Source organism: Ylistrum balloti, unplaced genomic scaffold (genome assembly GCF_031769215.1).
Source record: "Ylistrum balloti isolate Yb309-2 unplaced genomic scaffold, AGI_CSIRO_Ybal_v1 Utg371394, whole genome shotgun sequence".
Classification (NCBI taxonomy): Eukaryota; Metazoa; Mollusca; class Bivalvia; order Pectinida; family Pectinidae; genus Ylistrum; species Ylistrum balloti.
The window spans coordinates 120,316-143,666 of NW_026782734.1; the positions used below are offsets into that span (position 1 = coordinate 120,316).

Below are 23,351 nucleotides of genomic sequence, written 5' to 3' on the forward strand. Positions count from 1 at the left end.
GATAGTATATAATTTCAGATTAGTTCAGAGCACCGATTCCAAAATGTTTTTAGTCCAGTTACAAAGCCATATAGTGAGACCTTGAAATTTGAGCGAGTCCCACAAGAAAACCAGGAGTCCAGGACTCAAATATATGATTCCCAAAAATCAGTGAGTTCACTTTTGATTTCAAAAAGTTGAAACTTTGATGCTATTTCCTGAACCAATTACCATTAAAATATCATCTGATGAAGAACAAAATAATGTGATATCTTGACGTGAATTTAAAGTAAATTTGTTGAGGTAAAAACCAAGTGTGAAGTGATTTTTCTTCTTCTATTTCTTAATCCCAGACCCCAACATATAAATACATGTATATCGCGTGATATAAGTAATGTCACGCCCTCAAAATGCAAACCGAGGTGACGAGAACGAAAGAATCAAAATGTTTGATATCGCATGATAAAAAGGATAATTTCGATATAAGTTCAAGATGCATGACCAATGATATCACAATGTATCACTTGAAATTCTGTGTTGGAAGTTTGGCCGTAAGCATGCCAAATTGATTATGGAAATGCTGATATGAGGATCATACATTATATGTTCAAGTTTTTGTTTATATAAATTACCAATTAGTTCGTATCGAAGTAAAACACGTACTCATTTACAAAGCTACGGAACATCACAAGATCTCAGCGGAGGAGGTCGATATTGTGGCATTGTGGAAATTTGGATATTTGCATAGTGTATTGTAGCTGCGGTATCAGAATAACGAGATGTCAGTTTTAATCTTTGTAGACTCTCACTCCAGAAAAAAATATATCGAGTTAAGAAATGTCCAATTATGGGTCACTGATTGCAGCTGATACCACAGGAAATAAGAATAGGAATGTTTGATTAAATACCAACATGGACTCGGTTAGAGATAAAACCATTGAAAACGGCAACGTATAATCAAAAACAGTATGGTTACAGTGCAGGAGTCAGTGTATGGTAGACATATTCCAGGCTGGTGCAGTACAAGGTTATCACCAAGTTTTTTTAAAAACGAAAAGACGACAATGTCTTTTTTTTAAATCAATTTTGGTTTAAATAGTCAGGTTTAATATTATTCTCGATCTACATATAAATTCATATTTTCATTTTATAAAAAGAATAGCCAGTGATCTGGTTGTGAAAACTGATCTACTGCAGCACATGTTCTTTCTTCCTTTCTTCCTTCCTTTCAAATACATGTACATCCGTTTTCATTATGTCATTGTATTGATCGTGCAAATTTAGGTGGAAATGGCTTTACACAGCATGAAAAAAAAAAGTTTTTGGTCTTACGGAGCTAATACGCAGGCTATTTTCATGATTTTTTTTTTCTTGGGGTTTTTTTTTTTTTTTTTAAACTCCCCTCTCCCCCATTTTTCCCACTCATATAACCAAATACATCTGTATCCATATGTATTTACATCCAAATCACTCTTTATTGGCATATTGCACTATATTCTTACAGAATAATTCTTTTATCATATAACTGGAAATGAAAAATTTTTGTATATGTTAACTGGTAAAGCTAGTAGTTAGAGAGACAGTATAGCGAAGATATCAATCTGCTATTGACGAGAGTAGCAGCATGATATTTCACTAGAATTGTAACAGCGGCGTATGCACTTATAACTTGTAACAATCTAATTATTGTAAGTAAGAACAGGGAATGATAATCAAATTGAACTAAGGAAAATTAAACATATAAAAAATTTAAATAATTGAAAAAAAAAAAAAAACTTTAACCAGTAATGCAATACAATGTTTAACGTTAATAACAATCAATAGTAATATATTTCACTGTAACTATGATATTGGATGTTTGGTGAAACAGCTCTCTAATGCCGTCGTTTCTGATTGTTGATCGATCTTGATGATAGGTCGAGCTGGTAACGTTGCCTCAGGCTGAAGTGAATGTCCTGCTGAGGCCGACGGGTTAAATATGAGATAAAAACCGCACCAACCCTGTTATATACAACATAGACAGAAACTTCTCAAATGTCAATTACTCGCTCGTTTGTTTATAGCTTTTAATTTCCTATGAGAAATGTTGTCGCTTAGTAAGATACATGGGCCATCAATTGGAAGTATATATTTAGCTAAATCTTAGATAGATTTGCTAGGAGCAACATCGAACACTACCCGAAAGATACTATAGATAAACCCCTTTTAGTATTCGAATGGTAAATACATAATTTACTTTTCTTTTCGGGAGTAAAGGAAAAGTGCAGTTACTGTAGCTTAAAGTTCTTAGTATCAAGACAAATGAAAAGTAAATCACAAAAGAAAAAAAAAACCGTTTACATCTCAAGCTAAATAGGATACAAGATATAAAGCTGAAATGAGTCCATTATATTGTTTCACTGTGATTTACTGAACAGGTGCGCGATTTAAAGCTCAGATTGATTGTCGTTGAGTTAAAATAAAGACAAGTTTTTATGAAGGGAAATGCTGACATTTTTGTGTCTTTTGGCAAGATACTTTGTCTTAATTGTTGCTCTGTATGGCAGTCGACGGGCATCCCGTATTGCTTTCTCCAGTGAGGTAACCACCACCAATTACAAGAAGACCCCACCTCAAAGTGGCCCTGGCTGGTCATGGGCCAATAAAACAAGTAAAATAGGACATGTATAAATCTATGTAGAGTAGGACTCTTACTACCCTGTATGTAGAGTAGGACACTTACTACTCTGTATGTAGAGTAGGACACTTACTACCCTGTATGTAGAGTAGGACTCTTACTACCCTGTATGTAGAGTAGGACACTTACTACCCTGTATGTAGAGTAGGACTCTTACTACCCTGTATGTAGAGTAGGACACTTACTACCCTGTATGTAGAGTAGGACTCTTACTACCCTGTATGTAGAGTAGGACACTTACTACTCTGTATGTAGAGTAGGACACTTACTACCCTGTATGTAGAGTAGGACTCTTACTACCCTGTATGTAGAGTAGGACACTTACTACCCTGTATGTAGAGTAGGACACTTACTACCCTGTATGTAGAGTAGGACTCTTACTACTCTGTATGTAGAGTAGGACACTTAATACCCTGTATGTAGAGTAGGACACTTACTACCCTGTATGTAGAGTAGGACACTTACTACCCTGTATGTAGAGTAGTACACTTACTACCCCGTATGTAGAGTAAGAATCTTACTACCCTGTATGTAGAGTAGGACTCTTACTACCCTGTATGTAGAGTAGGACTCTTACTACCCTGTATGTAGAGTAGGACACTTAATACCCTGTATGTAGAGTAGGACTCTTACTACTCCGTATGTAGAGTAAGAATCTTACTACCCTGTATGTAGAGTAGGACACTTACTACCCTGTATGTAAAGTAGGACTCTTACTACTCTGTATGTAGAGTAGGACTCTCACTACTCTGTATGTAGAGTATGACTCTTTTTACTCTGTGTGAAGAGTAGGACTCTTACTACTCTGTATGTAGAGTAGGACTCTTACTACCCTGTATGTAGAGTAGGACTCTTACTACCCTGTATGTAGAGTAGGACTCTTACTACTCTGTATGTAGAGTAGGACACTTACTACTCTGTATGTAGAGTAGGACTCTTACTACCCTGTATGTAGAGTAGGACACTTACTACCCTGTATGTAGAGTAGGACACTTACTACCCTGTATGTAGAGTAGGACTCTTACTACCCTGTATGTAGAGTAGGACACTTACTACTCTGTATGTAGAGTAGGACACTTACTACCCTGTATGTAGAGTAGGACTCTTACTACTCTGTATGTAGAGTAGGACACTTACTACTCTATATGTAGAGTAGGACACTTACTACTCTGTATGTAGAGTAGGACTCTTACTACTCTGTATGTAGAGTAGGACACTTAATACCCGGTATGTAGAGTAGGACACTTACTACTCTGTATGTAGAGTAGGACTCTTACTACCCTGTATGTAGAGTAGGACACTTACTACCCTGTATGTAAAGTAGGACTCTTACTACTCTGTATGTAGAGTAGGACTCGTACAACTGTATGTAAGTAGGACTTGTACAACTGTATGTAAATAGGACTCGTACAACTGTATGTAAAGTAGGACTCGTACAACTGTATGTAAGTAGGACTCGTACAACTGTATGTAAGTAGGACTCGTACAACTGTATGTAAGTAGGACTCGTACAACTGTATGTAAGTAGGACTTGTACAACTGTATGTAAGTAGGAATCGTACAACTGTATGTAAGTAGGACTCGTACAACTGTATGTAAGTAGGACTCGTACATGTGTATGTAAAGTAGAACTCGTACAACTGTATGTAAGTAGGACTTGTACAACTGTATGTAAGTAGGAATCGTACAACTGTATGTAAAGTAAACTCTTACTCTGTATACTACCCTGTATGTAGAGTAGGAAGTAGGACTCTTACTACCCTGTACAACTGTATGTAAGTAGGACTCGTACAACTGTATGTAAGTAGGACTCGTACAACTGTATGTAAGTAGGACTCGTACAACTGTATGTAAGTAGGACTCGTACAACTGTATGTAAGTAGGAATCGTACAACTGTATGTAAGTAGGACTCGTACAACTGTATGTAAGTAGGACTCGTACAATTGTATGTAAGTAGGACACGTACAACTGTATGTAAGTAGGACTTGTACAACTGTATGTAAGTAGAACTCGTACAACTGTATGTAAGTAGGACTCGTACAACTGTATGTAAGTAGGACTTGTACAACTGTATGTAAGTAGGACTCGTACAACTGTATGTAAAGTAAAACTCGTACAACTGTATGTAAGTAAAACTTGTACAACTGTATGTAAGTAGGACTCGTACAACTGTATGTAAGTAAAACTTGTGCAACTGTATGTAGGATACGACTTGTACTGCTATATATAATATTAGACTTGTACAACTGTTAAGTATGTAAGATAGAGCTCTAGCAACTATATATAACTATATATAACAGCTGTAAGACTTGCACAGACCTATGCAAGGCAGGACCGTAGTTTACACTTTTGGGGTATCTAAACAGATCATTTGTAACTTTTAACAGGGACAACAACCAACAGAAAGTAGCAACTCTAAACCTACAATATACATAGTAAACCAGTGTTATTGGAAAGACGTTTTGATAAATTTATCAGCTGAAGCATTACACTATGACATGTTCATCTATTGTATATCATAATCGCCTTTCCCGTTATTGACATTTACTTACATGGACATTCCATCAATTACCTATTCAACACGTATGTACATACTATAAACCATACATATATATACAGTAGCAATAAATGTACTCGAACAATCAAAATACATTATCTGATACAACTGTACTCCTATCATAGTCATACTAGCCCGCAGTAAAATAGTGGCGCCGGAATTTCCAGAAATTTGTCTTCATTTTTTTTTTATGGAATCCTATATATTTTCGTTTTCCATCGTCACTCCTGTATTACTAGCGTTGACAGAAATTGATTTTGGTTTTTGACTGGTAATGAGTAAATGTCACGCAATGTCTTTGAGGAACGGATGTAATATTGCATTCGATCATAAAAAGGATTATCGTGTGTTCATTTGTATGAGGAAGTTAATCTGAACCTTCAAACTTCAGTCCAGCGGGTTTACTTCAAATCGATAGGCGCCTTATTATATGGATTCGTTCTATATATCTTCTCGTAATTTATAACAATGTGTAATCGATTTCATGTTTATTTCATCTGTTAGAGATATATGTTTGTGTAATTATCACAGAAATGGATTCTCTGTATCTATCAAACGGTTCTTAATGGATGTCTTGGATGACAAGCTATAAATAGCTATCACGCAGTACTATTATAAATCTCGAACGCTTCGACAAAAAAAAATAATAAATTGTTCAAATTGAAAGGTAGTAATGTTTTCATCGTCTGATCATTTGTTTTTGTTTATATTAATATGATAATGAATTGTCTTGTAATTTCCGTTAAATCGCAATATTCATTTTCTAATCCGCTCTATGTTCTAGATAAAACACTTTTTTTTCAAAATGGCCTAAAAACATTCATTTTTTTTTATTTGAAAAAAAAAAATAATAATAAAGAAGTCAGCCATTAAAGTAAACAAATGAGTCTTTCAGGTGTGTTTGTGAAGCGAAGTAAACCACGTACAATGAATAGATATATATTGATCATGAAATTGTAGACTAATGCCCGCATGTATTGCGTCATTAGAGTCTCAAGAGAAAGCGCCATCTAGTGCAAACTAGGTTTGGTTAGAATTAGTGCACGAGTTCTGTGTGAAGATGTATTATTATGTAATATAGCACAAAGAAAATTACAGTGCTTAACTTCAGCTCAGTGTTTACGAAAATCGCATGCTATTTTGTTGAAGAATTTGAATCAGGTTCGTTGTTTTCTCTACGACAGCCTGACTAGGATCATTTATGGATAAAGTTTGCAAAAATAACTTGACATTGTAGCAGAGAAATTGTAACCGGATGAGAAGCATTTTTATCATCTTTAGAAATGCAAGGTGGTTGCTCTCATGCATATTTTAAGAATCGCAACGGGGCTGACATTAAGCCTTAGCAGAAGTCATGACAGAACACTTCATAATGTGTTCTAAAGATTACGAAAGAGTTCACAAAGCCTTTGGTAAAGCATTTGTCTCCGCCAAAGGTTGGGTTTAGAAATTTGAACAACCATATCAATGTAATTTTACGTCTGTAGCGGTAGTGTATACTATCTTGTTATAACCATATAATAACACAGATCACTAAAATTGCTGTTTAGCCCCATGTGATGTCTTCATCACCGACATATTTATATTTTGTTTCTATCTCTTCTTTCATGATTGGATTATTTTGCTCCCTGGTGCGTTTATATAGTTGATGTTTTGTCTTTACGCTATGTATTTCCACTATCAAACACGTCAAATGTTACCACCGAACTAGAATATTCACATTGATCTTCAACGCCCTTCACTTCCAAGAGGAAGTTTTTTTTTTTTTTTCTTTAGTTTTCATCATACATCAACATTATCTATATTTATCTTACATGCATCCTAAAATTAACTCGGAGATCTACAATCAACAGTTTGTTATTTACAATGTGAAAACTGCCATTTCATTACTTCCGGTCACGATGTGTAACAGATGTGTAAGTGTGGGTAGGCGTCGGCGTGTGTTTTTAAATGGGAAAGGCCGATAAAGGCAAAACAGGGCGGAACGCAAATCATTCACTGAAATGGATATAAAGATAGCGAATGGTGATTTCTATTTGGCGCAAAACAATGATATATTTGTCAGTCATATTCTGTTTGATAATTGATTTTCAAGGCGTTGGAAACATTTTATCACCAAGTTTTCAACATTTACTTATAACCTACTTATTAACATCCACTTTAACATCATAATGATATCCTTACATCCATTCGCCATATTTATCGTGTGTGATATCACACACTATGATGTCACGAAAAGATAAATCTAGTCGCTATTTTGATGCCTTTGATTAAAGTGTGGCCACAAAGTCCAGCCAATTTGAGAGCTGCATTGAGAGTAGATAAAGAGGTCTAGTTCTATACCTACAAAAGTTGTAACCGAACTACATCACATTGCTGTTAGCACTTTCCTTAATCCTGCTCGTCAGGACAGTTAGAAAACATACAATTACAAATTCTTTTGCTGTTTTCATTGCTTCTGACAATTACGAAACTAGTTAAAGTATTCTAAAAACATTCATCAGTGTTGAGGAGGTAATTTTTTGTTTTCAGTTTCTTATCAAAATCAATCATGCGTTAGCGCTTTGAAGCACCCTTACTTATTACTGCGTTACCACTTTGAAGCACCCTTACTTATTGCTACGTTAGCGCTTTGAAGCATCCTTACTTATTTCTGTGTTAGCGCTTTGAAGCATCCTTACTTATATCTGCGTTAGCACTTTGAAGCATCCTTACTTATTACTGCATTAGCGCTTTGAAGCACCCTTACTTATTACTGCGTTAGCACTTTGAAGCACCCTTACTTATTGCTGCATTAGCGCTTTGAAGCACCCTTACTTCTATCTGCGTTAGCGCTTTGAAGCACCCTTACTTATATCTGCGTTAGCGCTTTGAAGCACCCTTACTTATTACTGCGTTAGCGCTTTGAAGCACCCTTACTTCCTTCTGCGTTAGCGCTTTGAAGCATCCTTACTTATTACTGCGTTTAGCGCTTTGAAGTACCATTACTTTTTGCTGCGTTAGCGCTTTGAAGTACCCTTACTTATATCTGCGTTAGCACTTTAAAGCATCTTTACTTATATCTGCGTTAGCACTTTGAAGCAACCTTACTTATATCTGCATTAGCGCTTTGAAGCACCCTTACTTATTAGTGCGTTAGGGCTTTGAAGCACCCTTACTTATTAATGCGTTAGCACTTTGAAGCACCCTTACTTATTACTGCGTTAGCTCTTTGAAGCACCCTTACTTATATCTGCGTTTCACTTTGAAGCAACCTTACTTATATCTGCGTTAGCGCTTTGAAGCATCCTTACTTATTACTGCGTTAGTGCTTTGAAGCATCCTTACTTATTTCTGTGTTAGCGCTTTGAAGAACCTTTACTTATATCTGCGTTAGCGCTTTGAAGCATCCTTACTTATATCTGCGTTAGCGCTTTGAAGCATCCTTACTTATTACTGCATTAGCGCTTTGAAGTACCCTTACTTATTACTGCGTTAGCGCTTTGAAGCACCCTTACTTATATCTGCGTTAGCGCTTTGAAGCACCCTTACTTATATCTGCGTTAGCGCTTTGAAGCACCCTTACTTATTACTGCGTTAGCGCTTTGAAGCACCCTTACTTATATATGCGTTAGCGCTTTGAAGCATCCTTACTTATTACTGCGTTAGCGCGTTGAAGCACCCTTACTTATATCTGCGTTAGCGCTTTGAAGCATCCTTACTTATTAATGCAACCTTACTTATATCTGCATTAGCGCTTTGAAGCACCCTTACTTATTAGTGCGTTAGGGCTTTGAAGCACCCTTACTTATTAATGCGTTAGCACTTTGAAGCACCCTTACTTATTACTGCGTTAGCTCTTTGAAGCACCCTTACTTATATCTGCGTTTCACTTTGAAGCAACCTTACTTATATCTGCGTTAGCGCTTTGAAGCATCCTTACTTATTACTGCGTTAGTGCTTTGAAGCACCCTTACTTATATCTGCGTTACCGCTATGAAGCAACCTTACTTATATTTGCGTAACCACTTTGCAGCATCTTTTTTATTTCTGTGTTACCGCTGTGAAGCAACCTTACTTACATCTGCGTTACCACTTTGAAGCATCTTTTTTATTTCTTTGTTACCGCTATGAAGCAACCTTACTTATTACTGCGTTACCACTTTGCAGCATCTTTTTTTTTATTTCTGTGTTACCGCTATGAAGCACCCTTACTTATTACTGCGTTAGCGCTTTGAAGCACCCTTACTTATTGCTGCATTAGCACTGTGAAGCATCCTTACTTATTACTGCGTTAGCGCTTTGAAGCACCCTTACTTATTACTGCGTTAGCGCTTTGAAGCATCCTTACTTATATCTGCGTTAGCACTTTGAAGCACCCTTACTTATTACTGCGTTAGCGCTTTGAAGCATCCTTACTTATTACTGCGTTAGCGCTTTGAAGCACCCTTACTTATATCTGCGTTAGTGCTTTGAAGCACCCTTACTTATATCTGCGTTTGTGCTTTGAAGCACCCTTACTTATATCTGCGTTACCACTTTGAAGCATCTTTTTTATTTCCGTGTTACCGCTATGAAGCAACCTTACTTATATCTGCGTTACCACTTTGCAGCATCTTTTTTATTTCTGTGTTACCGCTATGAAGCAACCTTACTTATATCTGCGTTACCACTTTGCAGCATCTTTTTTATTTCTGTGTTACCGCTATGAAGCAACCTTATTTATTACAATGTTTCACTAGTTTCGATTTTGATTCTGTTATTATTAACACTTTCTCTAGTGTTGTTCTACAAAGATCACATTACTCCGTGTCGAAAATCCCCGTGAGGATATCGTCACATGTTATACAAATGTAGATGGTTTGCTCTATGTCTCTCCTGCCACGCGTCCTCATTGTGCCTTTTCTAAACATATACAACACTGTAGACATATGCCTCCCTTGGGTAGAGGACACTTCATACGGTATGGATAATTATCTTTATACGTCTGGGAATATTTGTACGATCAAACTGTACTTGACTATTAATCAACTTGAAAACAAATTACCAGAAATGGTGGCTTGATGAAGATATTCGATAAACGATATAATCAACAAGAAAATCTGACTGAAAAATAGCAAATATCTTTTGAAAAACATAACGTTTACTTTTAGTAGATATCGTTTTGCAGATACGTGTACATCTAGATGCAACAAAGCAAAAAGATATTTCATAGTTTAAAAATGATGTATCGTAGACAAAACATGTAAAAGCATTCTCCTTTACTGTAAAATTAAATCATAATACCCCTCCGCAGCGATATTACACTGAAACACGGCTTTCAATATAAATCCTTTGACATGAAGTTTGCAGCGTCGTCGACATTGGCTGAAATATATGCTGAGCAATTTAATATGCGAATTGTTGAATCCCACCTGACTTCATCATACAATACTATCTCATGACTGCAATACACAGCACACTGGAGTTAATCATAGATCAATTTCCTACAGAATTTTCAGGCCTGTCCACGTTAATGTCTGTCAATGCTAGCTGTTAGGTATAAACCCAATAGATTCAGGAAAAACCGTTCGTACTAGATATGCTCAGTTTTACTATTTTAAGAATTTTCTAAATATACAGGCTGCGATAAGGTGAAATAGTTCCTCTCAAACACGTGTATAGTGTGGTATTCCACGCACCTGCTAAACATTGCAAATAACTTTGAAGTTCAATTACCGCTTGAGTAAACGTCAGGTAGTCATTTACATGGTTAGCCAGTAGACTGAAAAATAACTCCATGTCATGTTTCTCATTATCAATTCATTAGTAGAAGTTATAGAATCATTCTGCAGTGCAACATCAAATTGGCAGCTCACCCAAGACGACCATTTAATATCAAATATAATACGGAAGTCTACGTACTTTCATTTGCATTGTGAAACTGGCGTGTTCGCTGTATTTCCTTCTATGTATGTGAATGAAAATACACTTTGGCTTGTTATGTAACCTTTTATTTAGTTTCACACAAGTTTTCATCCCTGTTAAAGTTACATTAAATATTAATATTTGTTTTATTGAATACGCATTGATGCGTCATTAGTTGATTGGCGTGATCAAAATGAGTCGATAAGCAGAATGTTTTCCTTCAGCTGTGATGAATTCAGCCTTCAGCTGGGATGAGTTCAACCTTCAGCTGTGATGAATTCAGCCTTCAGCTGGTGTGAGTTCAACCGTCAGCTGTGATGAATTCAGCCTTCAGCTGGAATGAGTTCAACCTTCAGCTGTGATGAATTCAGCCTTCAGCTGGGATGAGTTCAACCTTCAGCTGTGATGAATTCAGCCTTCAGCTGGGGTGAGTTCAACCTTCAGCTGTGATGAATTCAGTCTTCAGTTGTGGTGAGTTCAACCTTCGGCTGTGATGAATTCAGTCTTCAGTTGGGGTAAGTTCAACCTTCAGCTGGGGTGAGTTCAACCTTCAGCTCGGGTGAATTCAGCCTTCATCTGGGATGAATTCAGTCTTCAGTTGGGGTGAGTTCAACCTTCAGTTGGGGTGAGTTCAACCTTCAGCTGGAGTGAGTTCAAACTTCAGTTGGGGTGAGTTCAACCTTCAGCTGTGATGAATTCAGCCTTCAGTTGGGGTGAGTTCAACCTTCAGCTTGGGTGAATTCAGCCTTCATCTGGGGCTTGGAACCTAAGTATAGATTGGCAAATCCATTTCAATTATCCATTATAATCATATTCAACCCAAATGTTGGTGAACAAATTTAATCATACGGTGAATGATTGTTTCCTTTAATAATATCAAATAGAAACTTTACATAGGATTTAAGGAACCAATTGTAAGTACTTATCAGTACGTTATCGAAATAAACATGGTATGTAATTGTACAGATAAGTAGAATATATCAGTATAAACTATCACGGTGAGACAGGGTCACCTTCGTACTAAATTAACTCAAAGACTATTCCTTTTACGTATAAAGGGTTTCCTGCTGGTATTTCTCCAATATACACAATATGTCGGATACCAATGATCAATTTTCAACTAAACAGTAATGTTTAGTGGTTCTGTTTTTACCACTTTTTTGTTGTTTTTGTTCTATCCTATTGCTAATCACGCTGGGCTATCTATTCGAGTCCAGACTTTATTTTTGCTGAACTTTGTTGATCATATTTTCTAAACCAAATATCTTCCCTTTGTTTCAGTACATCTGTTCAGGTTTGATTTTGCCTCAAACAGAGGAGAACTATTTAAAGTCACTCCATATATAGATAATGATAGCTAAATATTATCTTGTTTAGATGACTAAGATAGTCTTAGTCATCACACGTATTCAACAAAAACTTAATATGTAAGGGATTGACTTCGTACAATCTTTGATGGATCAAAATTCTTCAAAAAACAAATCAAATTACATATATATAAATCAGATGAAATGTTTGTGTTGCATTGTTTTAAATGCTACATTGCATTAATGAAGCTGGTCGTGATAGCTCTGTTCGTCTTGATTTCTGAAACCGAGGTACCTAAACAAAGATAAACGAGTCCACGTAGTTTTAAGATCTTATTATATCTAAATTTTACTATCAAACATTTTCTTATAGAACAGATGTATCTAAATTAGGAACACTCTTTTGTTCTTACATTTATCTTGATCAGTTATATTTCTAAAAACCCTCCTGAGAAATTTAAACAGAAAACGATTTTAGATGTTATGTTTTGCGGCAACATATTTCCTTGTTACAAAAAAGTCGTAAGAGGGGCACTCTGTATGATTGATGGCACTGGAATCAAATCACACTCCTAAACCATGCATTATTGTGCTTTGTTGATGCACGAGGACGCTGTTTCTCTCCTCGGTATCGCCAGCCATGGGATTCAATAACGCTGATGCATTGCCTATCAAAGACTCTAGCATAATGCAATGCGGGCTGTTTGATGATAACATGAATTACTGGAGACGCATCTAGGATAATGAACTCTTACATTTTTTTTCTTCTGTTCTTGCTTCTTCTTAAGTGTACCTAATTCGGCAGCATCAAAACATCCTCCAGATATGTTTATATCTTTTAGAAAACAGGACAAACTTATTGTAATCTGAATTACTGTATATCAGGATTTATTCTGCAGGTTTATTTTTGCGAGTTTGATAGAATATGGTGTCCTTTTCGTTTTGTATATTTTTTACAAGTACTGAGAATTGTTATTCAGAGTTCAATTTATTGCCATTTTCGAGAAAATACCAACGCATTGAAAAGTATGATTAATTTAGAAAATAAAAGTTATTACAAGATCATGACAAATACATCGTTGTTGAATGTCTTTTGATAACACCGAGAAGATTTGATCCAATGAAAAATAAATTTTACACTACAGTAAGTAATTCTTGCTGTAAAGATTAATCTGTAATTTTGGTTTTATGATTTTTAGCGATCTTTGCCTCTCATAGATTTGCTTTTAAACCTATACTAAAATAAAATAACATCTCATTATGTGACATTGTGATGGTTGATCATGTCCTTTGAATGAGTTTTATGGTATCTGTTTTGTTTCCATCTTTGAGATTGTACCAAAGACACAAAGGTAAATAGCGCCTTTTCATACAAATTTGGATTTAAATACAGTACAGCCAAACAATGAATTTAACTGTATCATGACTGTAAGTGTATCGCCTTGGAGGCGATTGAGTTAAATCAAAAGTGATCGAAAAAAGTGTCAGAATGTAAGTGATGATAATTTTGAAGAAAAAAAAAACTTTTCTCCACGAGCACGACCAGCTGGGATGTATCAAGACAGATCTATACTTTACTTAATCACACAAATCATCTTTTTTATATATATTTATTCAAATGTTTCACAAGCATGCACATTTGTACTATAGCGTAAAAATACAAGCAACAAGCTTACTCCTACTGCTTCTGAAAACAGTGATGTGAAATCCGGCGGTAGAAACAAGGTAAATCAGACATTGTCATTGACAACTGTCGCTACCCACACACAGTGTAGGTGTAGAGAACACGATTTCACATGACGCCCACAAAGTCAAGTATACACCATGCACCAAGTCCTTAAGTAGGTCAATCGCTGTTATAAACAATGTCCTCCAGCCTTAACTCTGCCCACATAGGACTTCTTGCAGTTTCCGGTATAGGCCTTACTGGCCCACACGTGTCAGCGCCCACACAAAATATTCTTTAAGACTGACCCTCACTCAATTTCTAAAACTTAAATGCCCTCGCATGATTTCCTAGCATAAACAGCTGCCCATAGGGAACCTCCCCCATCCTGTCTCCCATACATGACCTGATAACATCTCTTGCACTTTTTCCCACTTCATACTTAACTTCATACACTTCAATGCGTTATACACTAGTATGTGTGCCATTTTAAAGGTAATTCATATTCGAAATATACATGTATACTGACACATCCACTATGTCGCTTGATTAAGAAAAATTTTTAAAAAATACATTCGCACATAATCTATTTCAAACTAAAAATTCATTAAAAGTAGGGCAAAATCATGATGTAGGAAGATACTATTGAGAAAGTAAAAGGAGAAAAATGTGTTTCGAAAGAGTAAGCATTCTCTGTTTCATCGACAACATCCGTACAGCTCATCAAATCACACATTAACTGCTTTTGTTTTTTTTATCAATAATGTTTATTAACTGTATATTAATTAAGAATGGATTCTTTAATTCCGCTAACTAGATATAAAATTGGGTTAATAAGATACATTGATATCTTGTACACTACTTAACATCATAACTGTTATATCAATCTCAGAGTTAATTCACGTTACCATATGAAAATGACTGTCTTGTTCACTTTAAAATGGATGAGGTTGTTTCCTAGTAAGTTTCGGATTAAGTTTAAATCATTGTAATCCTTGGCATTAGATTCGCATACTTGATAAGAGATAGCTTAAAGAAGAAGGAAAGTGTTTATTTTTTGTATTGTACGGTTTATTGGAATAAGTAATCTAAGTTTATCAAATAACAAAGTGAATTGACTAGCAATAAAGGTACACTAATGGTAAAATAAAACAACAATTATATACAGGTGTGTTAAAAAAATGTTATAAATCTGAGAGTGGCGACGTTCCAATATATAAATGTGTGTACCCTCCAGATCATCTCACTGAACCACTGCTGTAACACATACATAGAACTAAGGAAAGTAAACATTTTACAAGCGGTCATTAGGTGCAGCATATTCATGTCTTATCCTAGTTTCTTGTCTAAAAAATCAAACAAACACGTATGTTACCTAAAGTATATCGCGCTAATACAGCGTGTAAATGTTTCAGGAACTAAGTGAAAACATCCATCACGGTGAAAGCGAAACTATAAACACTGAAGCTGTGGTTTCTATAAATATAATACAACACAGATGCTTACAATAACATAGCGCCTAACAAAATCTGAACGAAAATGCGTATCATCACATCTACCAATGTATCAACACGTATTGTGTTGATGAAAGATTACCTATATATGTACAATACATCATCAATTAATTAAGTCAGAGTTAAAAGTAAAATTAGCTAGAATGTAGCAAATTTGTCTCTTCGCCGCTTGAACTCCAAAATCCATAGTCAGTCATTTGAATAGTGTTTGTCACAAAAATGATATTTTCTCTAATTTTGATAACTCTGTTAATATAACAAGGTTTTTATTGTCGTAGTTTACAACAAAGATACAGTTTCGTGGATAAATCATGCTAAAGGAATCCGCTAGCGTTGTTATCCCTGACAACTGTTATATATGTTGATCATTTCGTGGACATAAATTTGGAGAACCCATCAATTCATCGAAAATAAGTCCCCCACGAAAATTAATTATTTATAGTACTTGATTAATAAGGAAAATGTTATACTGTATGATACAGCAAAGACTTTCATTTTCGAGGATGGAATAAAATCACAAAATCCAGATGTCTTGAAAATAAAACTTCTAGAGAAAGCCATGATTTGTGTCACAACCTTCGCTAAAATTGCTGACATTTTGGTTCAAGCTTTTGATAGAAACAGAAAAAATTGAACCACCGAAAACCTCAACATATGAATCGAAATTCTTTCGTTCGACCAGCTGGCAGATATTTGCTATGCTATACTTTAACAGGATCACACTGCATACCAGTAATAATGTTAGCAAAGAAATGTATTGAAAATGCATGTATCTACTTCGGATCAAACTAAAAATTTCAATTTCCAGCTATGACTACATTATTTATGTAAAGTTATCAACGTTTATTACCCGATACCAGGATAATACAAGTTTTATATATAGTTCCGTACACAAAAAGAGTTTAGATTATGTCGTATCTGTAGTATACTTGACCAGATCGAGTTGATGTGTCATTACACGATATTCGATAAACGGGGTTGTTTTGTAGCAGGATAAAGTAGTATATTATAAAGCATTAGACTGTTCTCTGTTATGTTACCAAACTATAGTTTCCATAAACATATTTACATATATAAGTTATCAGCTTACTTGCAATGTAAATAAGATTTGTTGACAAAATCCTAAAGGTGAGATGGTTCATTTACAGGTTTACTAAACAAGAAAAAAAGACAATGATCAGGATAACTACAGGACAGAATGTGTCAAGAGAAACAAAACAAAATCCACATATTCTCGATGAAACTTTTCATTTAAACTCGCATTTGAAATAGCTCATATAAATAAGGTCAACAAAGAATAGATATTATCTCTGCTTTTGACCTGAAGCCATCATCACCAGATCAATATTATTTATTTATTTATTTATTAATTACCTTGTTCATCAAAATCCACTAATAATTCTATGTAATGTTTTCTCAAACAATCTTTCAAGTTTTCACGTGTAACAATTATTACTCATTTAAAAATTTTGAGAACAAATCAAATTGTAGTTACCGTTGTTTTTGTATTAATTTTTTAATAATGCAAACATCAAACAAATCAGTCTAAGTTCATAACATAAGATAATTGTTTTTAAAGATACCCATTGTTCTACAAACGCAAAGAGGATTTTCCTCATCAAAGCAGTGGATCCGTCCAATTGATAAGTAGTTTTATACACATTTTGATAAACTGTGCATGAACTTCGACACCTGCTGTAAGTTGTTTCAATTGATTGTTTTAGAAAGACAAGTAATCATATTTATTCAGATTCATATAAAATCAATTGTCGAAATACTTCAATTATTTTCATGCTAATAAAGTAAATTATTTGGCATCAACATCAGTCATAAAAGTGTGTGTTTTATAATGTTCATAACACGTTGTTAGTTAAAGAGTGCAGGTGTTTCCTTGAGGTGCCCTTGGAATAGAGAAAAGATTGATATTAGCACCATAAATTGTCATTACAAAGTAATTTTGTTCATAAAACTTGCGTATCAATCAATATGGCTAATGTAATAACTGGTAGTATTTCACTATATTCATATTAAACGAACGCCTTTTTTCTGGAAACCAACTAAGTGACAGGTTATCTACAATCAGTATGTAGGACTACATAAAGCATCTTCGACAGTTCCACTAAGCAAACCAAGTCATTCTAATATCCCATCCTTATCTTTAGTTTGCCTACCCGCTATCATGACAAGACCAGGCTGTATAAGTACTCATCGGTGTTGACGCCTGCCTGCAGCCTATGGATATGCAGTGATATATGCCTTATCGGTGTGCACAAGCAACATGCCAATGATCGATCATATACCAACATCGATCTCTTACTTGGCTTTGCGTAATACTAGTTATAAAAGACATAGAAGCGGAAAATTCTCAATTGTCATCAGTTTTTAAAGGTGCTATTCATTTGTGTGCCTTTTGAACAATCTTTTCAATATGATTTATATCAATAGGGATGGACGTGCGCTACACATTTGGATTCCTACTGTATTTAATGTTTTACAATTGCGTAATGCACAAATTATGTTATCAAGAAATACATTTTTATCATGCATGTAAACTAGGCAGTGTGAAAATGATCTTCAAGAAATGTTTTGTGTTGCTTTATATAAACAACCACTTTCCTTTTCATACAAATTCCATCGTCGCCAATTATTTTAATTTCAATTCCCTTGTTTCTTCTTTTAATTACTTTTTAATTGCATTGCATGTAATTATTTGGACCTCTCGCACTGCACAGTATCAACAGCGTCACAAAGGATATCTAAACAATTTACATCAAATATCAAAATTAAACTTGAGATTCACTTCAGATGTAGAAAAGCCGATTATTACGTCTTTGCTGCAGCAACGGTCGCTCCTTTTGTAGTCTGACTGTGGTGTGCTCGTGACCGTGGCTGTAGCACAAGTAGGGCACTGAGGCTTTGGATAAGCGGTAGTCCGTCATCATTAAGCAATGCTTCTCTCTCGTTTGTGTTCTCCTCGAGTTTAAACCCAAGAAGTTCTAAGGAAATCGATCTGTACATCATTAAAGACATTTAATAGGCGATTGTTCTGTCTGCACCGGACAACAATTACGGTTGGTCAATGGCATCATACCGACATACGACGGTTCGATATAGTCCGACATGCGTAATCATGATATACCTGTTTCTTTACCATTCTTTAGGATACTAAGTTTAGTGTGATGATCAAGATTTTGATATTGAGTTAAGGTATTTTTACGTTATGAAGCGTGATAATAAGTACCTAATCAACTGTCATCGGCCTCTTTCCTTTGCTCAATCACAATGTATTAACAATATCCTATCAAAGTTAAGGACACCATGTACAAGACACCAAGGTGAAAAGCACCATTTAAAAATTTCAAAATTGGGAACGGTAGAACAAAAAATGAATTAAATTGCATCATACAGCTGTTTCGCTGTTCTAGGACTTTGAAACCTTGGATGCGAATTTAATTCAATAAGTTTTGATATTTTGATATACATCTGATGAAGTCATCTTAATATTGAAGGATGTTCACTCATAATAGAATACGATAGTCATACATTACATCTTGGGACAAATGAGCCAAAAGTTGCGCCAAGTCCATTAACCTTCTGAATTGTTGTACCTATTGAGAATAAATTGTCACACCTATGAGAGTCATATATACATTTATATTTGTATTAATGACGCTGATTAATATTGATTGTTCAGCATATTTAGATTAGCACATGCTGGTTCGCTTTCATGTCTGTCCAGTTTTATATTTAAGATGACTCAAGTGTGTTTTTGTTGTTTCAGTGTATGAATTCATCGTCTCATCATCGGCTATTGCGAGAAGACCAGGTAGCAATCTTAGACAGACACGACATATACCTAGCAAACAGCACATGGAATCCATTTTCACCAGCCTTCCGGAGAAAATAAACGTTTCTTTCTGGGATTATTTCCGAAAACTAGGTAATGGCGACTGGACTCAAAGACCTATGGATATTATACGAAAATTTGATCAAGAAGTCATTCGGCTTTCGAATAGTGCAGGAAAGGGAAAGATTCAACAGTATCTTAATCCGTCTATATACAAAAACCTAACTTATCAGAGAAAGGATAAACCAGTGGTAGATAGCATGAGTGTGTTACTCAACGTTCTTCTACATGAGCTTCACAGACCTGGGTCCATTAGCCACAATTCTGTACCACCATCTGACACTACAAATCGAAAACTTCCGAACGATAGCTGTGAACGGACCAAACGCGAATCGCATTTGTTTCTAAGTAATAACACCTCTTTAGAAAAAGATGCATATCAAAATGCATCACTTCATGAAAAACAAAACGTATCTGGTCTGACTGATGACAACGAAAGAATTACAATTTTGCCATTGACTGAATCCGTTCAAGCAAATGAAAGTTCTTCAAAACCAACGAGAGACGTCACAAGCAGTAGGGTTAAGATAGTCAGGAAGTCACGTCGTCGTGCTTACAGATCTAGAGTCATTACTCCAAAAAGGAAAAAGAAGTTGGAATGCCAGACCATAGTGGCATGTATCCATCCCTACATATCGTACCTGGCAGGCACCATAATGTTTATCCTAGTAGTCTATCTCATTATAGTGTTTGGCAAATGTGTATGTGACGACTCCTTCTAGATATTACAATGTATATACTGCCGATATGCAATGACAACGTGTGTCTACAGATACACCAATTAAGATGCATATAGTATAGGAAGTGTAAAACTCAGAGAACAGGAAGAGTTCAAATAGTATGTAATTAAGAACCAGCCATATAGTGCAATGTTTGCAAAAAATTCAAGAAGTTCCGGACACGTAGTGCAAATACATTTTTTTCTACTCTTTAGTAACTCAGATGTAATATAATTTATGCAATTTATGCAACCTCGAGCCACAGAAATGCTAATTGATTTACATTACTTTAATTGACATTACTTTTATTGATTGACGTTACTTTCAGTGCAATGTTTCTGTTAATCCTCCTTTCTCTGAGATACATTCGCGAAACAGTAAGAGTACCCGAAGCAGGCAATTGTGACTAGCGTGTTGTGTTCATGGTAAATGTATTTGTATTGAATTAGTTTACAAAAAATAAATCAGGACGATTCAAATCCTTTATCAAAGCCTACTGATTAGGTTGAATGTTTATTTTGAAGAAGGCGCACTAACTTAACAATTATCTCAAGATCAGTAAAACTAAGGCAAGATGTGAACAAAAGAAAGTTTTACTCGAAGACATCTTTAACGTTCAAGACAACAGATCAGGTAAACAAATATGATGGGGTGTACACGACGATCGATATCTATTAGGACTATTGCGCATTTTCATGTACACGAAATGTAATTATTAATGCATTTAAACTGACAGTTCAAATTACTAGCATCTGCATCAAGTGATTTCCGTGTAACTGAAGGGACTGCTGGACACATCAGCTTTGCCACGTTTACGTTGCGTAACTCTGTGTTGAAATGTTACCATAAAATATTCCCAGTCACTCTTAAGCAAAGTCTTTTCATATTGTTCGCCCAGGCAGTATGTACAATAAAGATGGCAAGTTAAAGCTCTAATTGTAGGTTGATTAACAAAGCTGAAAGATGGTCAAACAGACGGAGAGAAAGTATATACACAAAAATGGGCAATGAGAAGAGAATAGCTTCGTTAGAGGTAGTTGAAGCGATGAAATAAGGCGTGAAGCAAGTGTCAGATAGTTCAGATATGTTGGAAGGAGTTTACTATCGGAGCAAAAATCTGGAGGTATTTTACACATAAAAAGGATTGTAAATACAGTTATTGTTTCGGGACCACAGTTTCATATGTCTGAAAAAGAATAAAAGCCGTTAACTAAGATTTTGATAGATGAAATACCACCTCTTGATCAAGTAGATGAAAACGTGTTGTCATATATGTCTTTCATATTGTACAAAATAGTTTATACATGTTTATACGTTATATGCAATTACTGCAACGATTGTTAATAGATACAGTGTCTAATTTTCTTTTTGTATGAATCGTGAAAATCTTATATAGATAATTATAGTACATATCTGTATAGATTTGCTGTGCACCACTGATCTAAATCATCAAATTGTGATAATAAAATTTTGTAGAGTATCTTTTCTTTTGTATTATATCAAAAACAAAAGCAACATGTACCTTTAGTGAATTATAAAAAACAGAAAATCTTGAGAGTACTAAAATAGCACCTGTGTCACCTGGGTATCGTGTATTTGTCTCATATGCCAATGACTACATTGTGAAAGGTTTCTCCAATTGTTGTTTTTTTTTTTTTTTTTTTGGGGGGGGGGGGGGGGTGGGTTTCAAAGCCGAATGCTTAAATGGATATTCTGCACATGTTTGTTTCTGGCAGAATGGCTTTTAAAACTATTGTCAGCATTAAATAGTTTTCCTGTGGTCAGTTTGGACAGGGAATTGGTAGAAATACCGCCTGCCGATATAATATATCTTATTCAACGGGTTTTACGTCCATTATTTTATTTTATTTATTTATTTTTTTATTTTTTTTTTTTTTTTTTTTTGCCTTTTAGTGGACGGGTGCTTTGTTTGACTTATATCTTGTCGATTTTAAAGTATACAGATTGTACAATAAACATACAAGTAAAAAATACCACTTCATAATTTAGAGTAAGATACGCTAGAGTCAATAATGAATTAAACTGCATCATACAGCTGTTTCGTCCTTTTAGGACTCGTCAGTGATGCTACATCATACAGCTGTTTCGTCCTTTTAGGACTCGTCAGTGATACTAGGGGCATAAATTTTTAAGTCTAAGAGGCGACTGACGAAAATCCACTGATCAAATGAAAAGCCAAAATCTAGACAAGGAGGATCAGCTGCCTTATAATTGGATAAATTTCACACTGATTGGCAAATAAAAACCAAGCCGTTTGTTGTTCAATTATAGCCGAGCTGTTGTTTGTAAACGGATTTAGCTAGATCTATAGATATTTTCACAAACTGAATGATTGTTTAAATGGTGACTTCAGGCATACAATTTCTTTAGGAACACTGTAGAACCCTTTGTTATTTTTTCATAAAAATAATCTGATGAAATCCGAACTTGTGCTGAATATCCCTTCCACGTTTATATCATTTTCAATGATTGTATTCTGTTTTATTTCAATAATTGGGAAATTCACCACCTAATAAGTCTAAAGGAAAACTGAGATGCGTCTAGTAGTATACAGATCAGTTTAAAGGAAACAAATGAGGTGTGTCTTGTGTTATGCAGATAGGTCTAAAGGAAACAAATGAGATGTGTCTTGTGTTATGCAAATAAGTATAAAGGAAATATTTGAAATATGTCTTGTGTTATGCAGATAAGTCTAAAGGAAGCAAATAAGATACATCTTGTGTTATGCAGAGATGAGTCTAAAGGAAACAAATGAGATGTGTCTTGTGATCTGAAAATAAGTCTAAAGGATATAATTGAAATGCGTATTGTGTTATACAGATAAGTTTAAAGGAACAATGAGGTGTGTCTTGTGTTATGCAGATAGGTATAAAGGAAAAAATGAGAAGTATCTTGTGTTATGCAGATAAGTCTAAAGGGGAACAAATTAGATTTGTCTTGTGTTATGCAAGAAGTGTTGGTGATGTTTCCTCGTTTACTTCCGCGTATTTCCTCTTATTTCCCAGTATTGTTGATATTAATTTCTATTTCATTTTTGGTGTTGATGCTGCAATACTGAGTTATCAGTTTAAGTTCCCTGAGGAGCCATTCACCTTATGGTCTGTCCCTACAATTCTC

At 35.2% G+C, this 23,351-nt stretch overlaps 1 protein-coding gene across 1 annotated transcript in view; it reads left to right on the forward strand.

Moving 5' to 3' along the window:
* LOC132562328 (uncharacterized) overlaps positions 1–20,216 on the forward strand; it is a 30,638-nt gene extending 10,422 nt beyond the window's left edge. Inside the window, exon 2 of the mRNA XM_060227066.1 lies at positions 19,350–20,216. Coding sequence (XP_060083049.1) covers positions 19,350–20,216 — 867 coding nt within the window. The remainder of the gene's footprint in view (positions 1–19,349) is intronic.
* The last annotated feature ends 3,135 nt before the right edge of the window (positions 20,217–23,351 follow it).